Source organism: Chiloscyllium plagiosum, chromosome 30 (assembly GCF_004010195.1).
Source record: "Chiloscyllium plagiosum isolate BGI_BamShark_2017 chromosome 30, ASM401019v2, whole genome shotgun sequence".
NCBI classification, from domain to species: Eukaryota; Metazoa; Chordata; class Chondrichthyes; order Orectolobiformes; family Hemiscylliidae; genus Chiloscyllium; species Chiloscyllium plagiosum.
Genome location: NC_057739.1, coordinates 33,793,409 through 33,803,832, shown reverse-complemented (window position 1 = coordinate 33,803,832; position 10,424 = coordinate 33,793,409). Strand labels below are relative to the sequence as shown.

The following is a 10,424-nucleotide window of genomic DNA, read 5'->3' as shown; positions in this document are numbered from 1 at the left end:
ACAGGGGATCCCTGCACTGCCTGCTTCCTCCTCTTCCCACCTCTAACTGTTACCCAGCTACCTCTGTTCTCTGGCGTAACTATGTCCCTGTAGCTTCTATCTATCACCCTCTCATCTTCTTGAATAATCCTCAATTCATCCAACTCCAGCTCCATTCCCTAATGCGGTCTGTGAGGAGCTTGAGCTTGAGAAGGACATCTTGCCCTTCTATAATCAACTGGAAGTCTAAATTTCTTTTTAAAGTTTTCAGTCTTCAGAAATTGTAATGAGTACTTTCAAAATGTGTGGCTACTGTTTAATGTGAAAATCATGTGATCAATTCAGGCACAGCAAAGTCTCGCCAGCAGTAATGAAATAAATGACCAAATCATCTATTTTTGGAATTGGTGGAAGGATAAATCTTGGCGTGGAGATCAACATTCTCCAGATGTACTTCAAACAATGCTACGAGAATTTTGTGCTCTCATCCGAGACACAGTACCTGCAACTGTGCAGCACTTCCTCACTACTGTAAGTAAAAGGCGACTGCAAAATTAAATTTATGATCTGTCAAGCTAGGCTTCACTTTAGTATGCACCATCAGCTGGGATCATGACAGTATTAATATCTGTGTTACGCAGTCTGACTTATCAACACTATTCTTAGTTGTGTTAGTGCTTTATTTGAATTGAACTGGGTTAATATCTGCTCTGTTTCTTACTTTTTTGCTTGAGCAAGTTTGTTTTCCAATGCAAGGCAATTTCCCTTAATTTGGCTTTTCTCTCTCTCTAGAGATTCAATATTATGCTTAAGGGAATTTATCTTGCTGTTCAGCTGGTCTACATCTTGCCGATCCTTTTCAATAAGCTGTTTCTGGTGGTCTGTTTCTGCTCGCTGACACTGGGACGTAAGCTGCAGATTTTCCAATTCACTCTTCTCCTAAAGAAAATGAAATTTAATGAGCACTGTAAAAACTAAGCATATAATATTGACTAAACAAGTCTGATTCCGACTGCAATGTGGGTCAATTTTTAAAAAGTTAAAAAGTTAAGCACAAAGTTATGGTGATAAACATGCTTATGCTCTTATTAGGATTACTTCAAAATAAGAGTGTGTTTGTGGAACAAAAGTTTAAATTCTTGATTATACTTGCAATACTACCTGCTGTAACTGACCATTAAAGGCAAGAATGCTTTTATGCACAGCATTAAAATAACAATGGAATCAGCTTAAGGAAAAATGAACCAAAGTTTTGAAAAGGGGACAAAACACCAGTTTTTGAATGGCCATGACTCTTTAATAAAGGTGAAACCTTGCCAATTAAGGTGGATTTCTCCAATGAAAAGCTTCCTCTACCACTAAATAGTCATGTTTTGCATGCCACTGATATACAGAACTGAGACTGCAATCATATGGAAAACAGCAAAAATCAAGAAAGCAGAAGTGCTGTCCAATTATAGTTAGAATGTCAGGAACGACAATCTATTGACATATGCCTGGTTTTAAATGTGCGGAACGTTGCTAACTTTCATCTTTTTAATGGCTAACTTTAATTTTTGGACTATGTCCCGTAATCCTCGACTCTGGAATCTTCAATAGTTTCTTCACTTCATTTGTTCCCCATAGTATTCTTGAAAACTTTAATTAAGTCACTCCTTCACTTTCAAAATTTGAGAATATAATCCTAATTTGTTTAGTCTCTCAACAATATAAATTGATGTAGCTTAGGTGGTGTCCAGAACTGCTCTCAGTACTCCAGATCTTAACAAGGTTTTGTGCAGCTGATGTATGTTTTCTACCCCTTAGTTTTCAAGTCTTTCAGATACAAAGTACAGCATTCTATTCCCACTTTGATTATTTTTGCACTTGTCCATAATATTTTAATGATGTAATGATAATATCCTTGTTCGCCCAAGCCTCTTTGTAGCTCCACGGTTTTCACCTTCTCACACATAGGGAGTACCCAGTTTTAGAATTTTAATTCTAAAGTGGATGACATCAAATCTGTCTGCTTTGAAACCATTTGCTACAGTTTTGCTCATTCACTTAACTTATCAATATCCCTTCATTTCTGATTAAATTACATGAGAGGGTTGATATTAATAAAATAGTTATGCAGTGAAGGCACTTGATAAATTTCCAGATAACAGATTTGTTACCAAAACTGAAGGCCACAAAATTAAAGTAGCAATGGCCATGCAGATATGACATTGTTTTCTGTCCTTTAGCCAAAGAACCGTCATGAATATTCTTTTCCAGACTGGAGGAAGGTGGTATGCAGGTTGCTTTATATGTTGATGTTGAAAAGACTGCATATCTATATAAATTCCACATTGGGAGTGTTGTAATGGTCATTCTGTGTAGCAACATTATAAATGTTGTACGTATTTATAATGTCACTACACAGGAGTAATTCTTTCACCATCGTCTCGAAGGTTTTTTACATTGCATTTTATTGCACACAGCACAGACCTCCCGCAGCGCAGCTTGTATTCTCTCCAGCTCGTTTACTTTCAGCTCGTGTTGCTGTTTCAGTTCTAAAAGTTCATCGTTTTCTAAATGCATCATTTCCAGAACATGTTTCAGCTCTAGGGAGAAAGAAAGATAACAAATACAGTCTGCATTTGACAGAGAAAGAAGTATCAGTAATAGAAAAAAAAGCAAAGGAATAACTTTTTACATGGACTGCTTTAAAGCTGAAGTTAGAAAGTTAAATCATTATTGATTAACATTAAGAGCAATATTATAACGGAATAAACAAATTTTGCACTCCCATTTAACCACAACAAAAAGAATGCACGGAGAAATACTGCTTCCACTACCTAACTATTATGGAAGTAAAAAATACTTGCCATTGTCGGTACATGATGAAACAAAACAGTAACTGACCAATACAAAATTATCTTTATGTTTAATTTATTAGGGAAGCGAGTATGGAGTGATAAATTAAAATAAGCAAGGTTTCAAACAATTAGATACAAACCTAAAATATCAATAGCTCATTCCATATATTTTCACGATTCATGACTTATTAACAAATGTCCATCAATTCTCAATGGCTGATTGGAATGAGCATTTCATATCAGCATTGTATTGAAAAAAATCCTTTTCAGCACAATGGATAAACTATAATAATTGAATAAATGTCCATCACTTTATACTTGTTAGGTAACATACTAAAAATTTAGGAACAAGCTGGAGTACTCATTGTAATAAAGTGATTGCCTCATCGTTTTGACAGTATTAAGAAAACTTGTGTTTCATTTATTCCCAATTATTTGTCCGCAAAACATTTTTCAGGGAACTAATACTGTCTTGGAACAGTTTCAAAGCTAACAAATATGTTGGAATACCTTTTGCAAATTTTAGAAAACCAACCTGTTTTTTGCTTGATTGTTTGTGCTCGCAAGCTCTGAAGCCTTACTTCCTCATTCATCACTTCTTGTTTTGATAAGAAAAGCTGTGAATTCTTTTCGCTGATCTGAGCATTAAGTTCTCCTTTTTGTGCACTCATTTCTTCAAGCAATGTCTTCAGTTCCTATAAAACATATTTTTACAAATTAGAAGAATTCCAGCATGTTTTATCACACATTATACTCATAAAAAGACTTTATTGTAAAAATTTTTCAGATGCAATCTTTGAACAGAGACACTAGTTTGCATACATACAATCATAAATAGAGGAACAGAGCAGATGTGATAAAATTCAGCATGGCAAGGTTTTCTTTTATTCCACTATATCATTTGCAAGTTGTAAGGTTTTATAGATCAGTTAGGGTTTCCAACTTCTCCTCCAAAACTGATAAGCCTTATGCCCTAAATGGGTCTATCCATTTTAAAGATACTACCATGCTTAATTATTTGTTAAAAATTTTACAACACCAGATTATAGTACGACAGGTTTATTTGGAAGTACTAGCGTTCAGAGTGCTGAAAGACTTAACCGCAATCTAGATTTGTTCAATATATCATTTCAGTTGTATGACGTGATCTTTTGCTATAAACTTTGTGTCTTATGACCCTGCTCCACAGCTACCTGAAGAAGAAGCAGCATTCCTAAAGCTAGTCCTTCCAAATAAACCTGTTGGACTATAACCTGGTGTTGTGTGATTTTTAACTTTGTCCACCCAGTCCAACACTGGCACCTCTGCATCATAACTATTTGTTGGTCTAGCACAATTCATGCACATTATGATTTGGTCAAGACATCAATTTTAGATTAAAAATAATTCCTAATAATCAACACAAAGTAATCACAACAAAAAAAAATCACGTTTCAAGACTTTTATTATAACAGACAATTAAAACCAATGTCAATGGAATATTAAATAAAACCAAAAGAACTGTGGAGCTGCAAATCAGAAACAAAACTGAACCTGCTGGAAAAGCTCAGCAGGTCTGGCAGCATCTGTGAAGAGAAATCAGAATTAATGTTCCAGGTCCAGTAACCCTTCCTCACCAGACCTGACACGTTAGCTCTCATTTCTCTTCAGAGATGCTGCCAGTCCTGCAGAGTTTTTCCAGCAACCTCTGTTTTTGTCAATTAAATGTTTAGCTGGTAACTAACACTTCAAATTATTAAACATGCCTGAACTTCTGAATGCAACTGAAATGCTCGTACATTAGACTACACTCAGAAGGAATGTAGCATCATGTTTGCAGTCCTTAAGTTTCTTTTGGCTTTAACAGGATCTCTTCAATCTCGCTCACAAGGATGAACCTATCAGTTTCCTTTAAGTCACCTTCACTCAATCTTCTGGTCACATTCAAATAGGCTTACAGTAGCAAGGCATCCACTGACAACTCTTTGGTCTTTAATTGTTTTAAATCTTTTCTTTGAACAGAGGATCCATTCTTATCAATATACCACTTGGGAGGTTAAGCAGAAATATCTTTCTTCCTCTACTTGACATGCAACAAAGAGAATTGGGAAGTCTCCATGTAGCCAGAAATCAAGCAAATTTTGCCAGTAGATTAAAAAGATTACACAGCACCCCCTTTTGAAATATTTCAGGAGAAGAAATTTAAGGCAAGCAGAGCAAATGTCCCAAATGTAGACTTTTGTCAGAGGGAAAATATCCTACTTCAGGATGATTTCTATATATTGAAAACTTTCAGAATACACAATGCAATGCAAATAAATACTCACCAGAATTTGACGCTGCTTATCAGTCACCTCTGTCTCAACATTACTAAGAACTTCCATCAGGCTTGCTTTTTTTAATTCCATATCATTCTGAAAAATGCAAAGCTCCTCTTTCTTTTTGCCTGAAAACTTGTCCAACATCATTAACTCTTTCTGCAGTGCTTCAATCTAATGGGAAAGAAACAAAGGTCACAATATCAGAGTTGTAAATATGAAAAACAATTAAAATTGGTCCTAGATTTAAAATTGAAATTATGGATTGGAAATTAAGCCTTTGCCTGCACTGTATTTCATTTTGTGCTCTTTTGAAAAACAACTTCTTAACCATATCAACTTTGAAAGCTTTTCTTCCATTTATAGGATCTCCCTATACCATTCATAACACTGGCTGAGAGGCAAGCAAGTGACCAGCATTCAAGTCTTTGATTATGCTGGTTTGTTACTAGACAAAGATATGAGTGACTATAGCTCTTTAATAACTTGTTGACATCTTGCACACTGCTTCAATAGCTGCAGCTAAATACATTATTTCTACAGCATTAATATCTGATACTTTGGGTAACCTGAACTTCATCAAGAAAAGTTGGATTATTTGATCAATGGATTTCAAGTGACTGTTTCTTAAATTACCTTACTATTTAGACTTTCCAATTCATTGTTTTTGTCCTGTAGCAATGCTGCTGTTTCTTTCAGCATTTCCTGGTACTGTTTCTCTTTGGTTTCTGCCGAATGGATCTCTGTTTGTAGTTTCTCTAGGCTGAACAGTAACATTAATAAATTCTTCTGGATTAAAGCTTGCAATTGTCAGCAAGAACAGCAAACATTACTTTAATAAAACTTATTCCCTGAACATGAACTCTCCCCAATTTGTTATGTTAATTACTATCATCTTTTTGGATTTTGTCCCCAATATGCTTCAGGTTGCATTTTATGCTATACCACCAAACCGTTACTACAAGTTGGACCACAGTAGAAAATGCAAAATGTTTAGCTACTGAAGTTATTTCTTTTTTTTTTAGAAGAAATAGGTATTCATCATTCTTTAGCCATCAAGTGCCACACCTCTCCTTTTAAATACTGCATAACAATTATTTGACCATTGCAGGCACACCTACAATTATTTGATCATTATAGGCACATTTTCTAAACACCATACAAGGATGTATTAACATTCATAGTTCTTTCCTACAGGACCAAGTTGCACACACTTGTATCAGGATGCTAGTATTAACAGAGATCAAACCTACCTGCAACCTGCTCCCTATAGAAGAAAATTGGCCAGCTGTCATGTGCCAACAGTGGAGCCACTGTGCAATATCTCTTCAAATGTTGAGCAATTTTCTCTTTTAAGCTTTAATCTTACCGTATAAACTCTGCATGACAAAGAGCTGCTTCTTTAACTAGTCCTGCATATTAAAAGCTAATCCTTCGTCCTTGCTTTCACGCAAATGACAGAGCATAGATTAGAGGAGGTGGTCTTCATTGTTGCATCATCATTACTATGCCGGAACTAAGTTAAGGGATAGGATGTCAAAGGTACCAGCTCAATGGGTTGATGGAATTACATATTAGGACTACCTCAGCCATCTAGGAAACAGACTTCAAGGACCTAGATTACTAAAAAAGACTTGTCAGGCATACTAGAATATCGACTTTGAATGGAATTAAAATTTAAAATTGTAGGTATAAAGTAATTGTATTAGACAGTTATTATTCACTTACCTATCAGTCATGCTTTCCTTTCTTTGGATGAGTGCTTGGAATTCTGAATCCTTTATAGTGATCTCTTTGCTAATTTCTTTCAAAATACTCTCTTGTTCAGTCTTGTGTTGTTCAAGATCCTTCAAGTCAGCTTTCATTAATCTATGAGACCAGTCACTCATTTATTACTACTACAAAGAACCAATTATTTTCCAAAATTAAAGGTATCTGGGACAATTAGAAAAGGCTTGGGATATATTTGAGTCAGAATGAAATCCACATTGCATGCATGATGTTTCTTGACTATGAAAAGTAAAACCAAGGTGTTTCCATTTCTAATATACTCAATCACAACATTGCTTTAACTGTAAAGGACTACAATGATGACTGTATTCTGCTTATGATGTGGAGGAGCTAATGGGGTAGACAATGTTAAAAATTGCACAATGCCAGGTTATAGTCCAACTAGTTTATTTGGAAGCATTAGCTTTCTGAGCACTGCCTTTCTTCAGGTGGTTGCATGGAGGAGGAGTAGTGCTCCAAAGCTAGTGCTTTGAAATAAACCTGTTGGACTATAACCAGGCGCTGTGTGACTTTTAACATGATCTGCTTAGGTATCCAATAGGACAGTAAAATGGTTGCGCTGGTTCAAGTACTTAAATTGCGCATTTATGAATATTATAGAAAGTTAAGGAATTCAAAGGTGTTTTAAATATATTACAGGATTTAATGTTCTACTAAAATAGTTGATCATAATTTTCTTCTATATAAAAGAATACTTTTAGAAACTGCATTCTACCATTCTTGACATTTGTGTTAAATACACCAACATATTGCATTAAAGTTGCCACGGTCCTAGCGGACCACAGGACTGCTCTCTTATTACAGAGCGATGACTGGTGGTGATTTAGTTGGAGGGTCACCATGCCTGAGGTGATGGGAAGAGGTTGAGGAGAAGAACCTTTCATGATAAGCTCAGCTGGCATGGAAACTGAACCCACACTATTGGTGTTACTCTGCACTGCAAAATAGCCATCCAACCAACTCAGCTAACTGACCCTCCCATATATTGCATTAACTAGCTATATGAATCCAACACAAGATTTTAAAGTCTTTTAGCTCATGACATAGCATTCAGATATTTAATCTAAGGCTTCCCAAAAAATTAAATAGAAGAACAATAAAATTAGATCCTTCAGTATTTACCACCAATTGGAAATAATCAAGCCAGTCTCAGTGCTGGATTAAGAGGGCTTATGTTTAAAGTTCTCTGCTTTTGACAAGTAGAACTACTGCTCAAGTACCTCATGTAATGAGCTTAAATGATTACAAAATGAAACTCAACTCCATACCCGAGTTGCTGCTCAGCCTCAACTAATTTAACTGCAGTCTCCTGTGCTCGTTGTTCCAACTCTTCTGCATCTTTCTCAGTGTCCACCAAGTGTTCCCTGGCAACATCGTACCACTGGACAGTTTCTTTTGTCTACCAGAATGATAATCACATTAAAAAACTTGAATCTGTGCAATTTAGTAAAATAAACAGTGGAGTTATTATTTTAAATAAGTCAGCTTTGCAAACAATTAAATATTTAAAAAAGGTAAAAATACTTGATAAGGGAAGTAGAACATAGAACATTACAGCACAGTACAGCCCTTTGTCTCTCGATGTTGTGCAACCTGTGGAACCAATCTGAAGCCCATCTAACCTACACTATGCCATTCTCATTCATATTCCTATCCAATGACCATTTAAATGCTCTTAAAGTTGGTGACTTTACTACTGTTGCAGGTAGTGTGTTCCATGCCCCTACTACTCGGAGTAAAGAAAACTACTTCTGACATCTGTCCTTTATCTATCATCCCTCAATTTAAAGCTATGTCCCCGCTTACTAGCTATCACCATGGAAGGAAAAAGGCTCTCACTGTCCAACCTATCTAACCCTCTGATTATCTTATATGTCTCAATCAAGTGACCTCTCAACCTTCTTCAACAGCCTCAAGTGCCTCAGCCTTCCTCATACGACCTTCCCTCCATACCAGGCAACATCCTGGTAAATCTTTTCTGAACCCTTTCCAAAGCTTCCACATCCTTCCTATAATGCGGTGATCAGAACTGTACGCAATACTGCAAATATGGCTGCACCAGAGTTTTGTACAGCTGCAGCATGATCTCATGGTTCCAAAACTCAATCCCTCTACCAATAAAAGCTATGCCTTCTTAACAACCCTATCAACCTGGGTGGCAACTTTCATGGGTCGATGTATCTGGACACAGATCTCTCTACGCTACCAAGAATCTTACCATTACCCCAGTACTCTGCATTCCTGTTACTCCTTCCAAAGTGAATCACCTCACGCTTTTCCCAAATGAAAATGCATTCGCCACCTCTCAGCCCAGCTCTGCAGCTTATCTATGTCTCTGTAACCTACAACATCCTTCGTCACTATCCACAACTCTACTGACCTTAGTGTCATCCACAAATTTACTAACCCATCCTTTCATCCCCTCATCCAGGTCATTTATATAAATGACTAACAATAGTGGACCCAAAACTGATCCTTGCAGTACCCCACTAGTAAATGAACCTCAGAATGAATATTTCCCATGAACCATCACCCTCTGTCTTCTTTCAGCTAACCAATTTCTGATCCAAACCGCTAAATCACCCTCAATCACATGCCTCTGTACTTTGTGAAATAGCCTACTGTGGGGAACTTTATCAAATGCCTTATTGAAATCCAGCACACCTCATCTACCTGTTTGGTCACCTTCTCAAAGTACTCAATAAGGTTTGTGAGGCATGACTTCACAAAACCGTGTTGACTATCCCTCATCAACTTATTCTTCTCTAGATGATTATAAATCCTATCTCCTATAATCCTTTCCAAAGCTTTACCCACAACTGAAGTAAGGCTCACAGATCTACAATTTCCATGGTTGTCTCTACTCCCCTTCTTGATCAAGGGAACAACATTTGCTATCGTCCAGTCTTCCGGCACTATTCCTGTCGACAATGACGACAAAGATCAAAGCCAAAGGCTTGGCAATCTCTTCTCTGGTTTTCCAGAGAATCCCAGGATAAATCCCATCCAACCCAGGGGACATATCTATTTTTAGATTTTCCAGAATTGCTAACACCTCCTCCTTATGCACCTCAATCCCATCTAGTGTAGCCTGTAACTCAGTATTCCCCTCGACCACACTGTCTTTTTCTAGTGTGAATACTGACAAAAAGTATTCATGTAGCGCTTCTCCCATCTCCTTGGACTCCATGCGCAACTTCCCACTACTATGCTTGATTGGCCCTAATCTTATTCTAGTCATTCTTTTTTTCCTGATATAGCTATAGAAAGCCTTAGAGTTATCCTTCATCCTATCCGCCAATGACTTAGAACATAGAACATAAAATAGTACAGGCCCTTCAGCCCACGATGTTGTGCCAACCACTGATCCTCATGTATGCACCCTCAAATTTCTGTGACCATATGCATGTCCAGGAGTCTCTTAAATGTCCCCAATGACCCTGCCTCCACAACTGCTGCTGGCAACACATTCCATGCTCTCACAACTCTCTGTGTAAAGAACCCGCCTCTGACA

The 10,424-nt window shown here is 37.0% G+C and overlaps 1 protein-coding gene and 1 long non-coding RNA gene across 6 annotated transcripts in view; one reads left to right on the top strand and one right to left on the bottom strand.

Moving 5' to 3' along the window:
• The window catches only part of cntrl (centriolin), a 118,580-nt gene that overhangs the window by 23,696 nt on the left and 84,460 nt on the right, over positions 1-10,424 (bottom strand). For all 5 annotated transcript variants that reach the window (XM_043720291.1, XM_043720294.1, XM_043720295.1 and 2 more), the window contains 7 exons: positions 8,179-8,309; positions 6,848-6,988; positions 5,756-5,882; positions 5,129-5,293; positions 3,358-3,517; positions 2,452-2,567; positions 701-918 (listed from right to left, as the gene is read on the bottom strand). In XM_043720291.1, coding sequence (XP_043576226.1) covers positions 701-918; positions 2,452-2,567; positions 3,358-3,517; positions 5,129-5,293; positions 5,756-5,882; positions 6,848-6,988; positions 8,179-8,309 — 1,058 coding nt within the window. The remainder of the gene's footprint in view (positions 1-700; positions 919-2,451; positions 2,568-3,357; positions 3,518-5,128; positions 5,294-5,755; positions 5,883-6,847; positions 6,989-8,178; positions 8,310-10,424) is intronic.
• LOC122564888 overlaps positions 1-10,424 on the top strand; it is a 57,863-nt gene that overhangs the window by 24,876 nt on the left and 22,563 nt on the right. Inside the window, exon 2 of the long non-coding RNA XR_006316035.1 lies at positions 325-510. This is a non-coding gene — a long non-coding RNA (uncharacterized LOC122564888). The remainder of the gene's footprint in view (positions 1-324; positions 511-10,424) is intronic.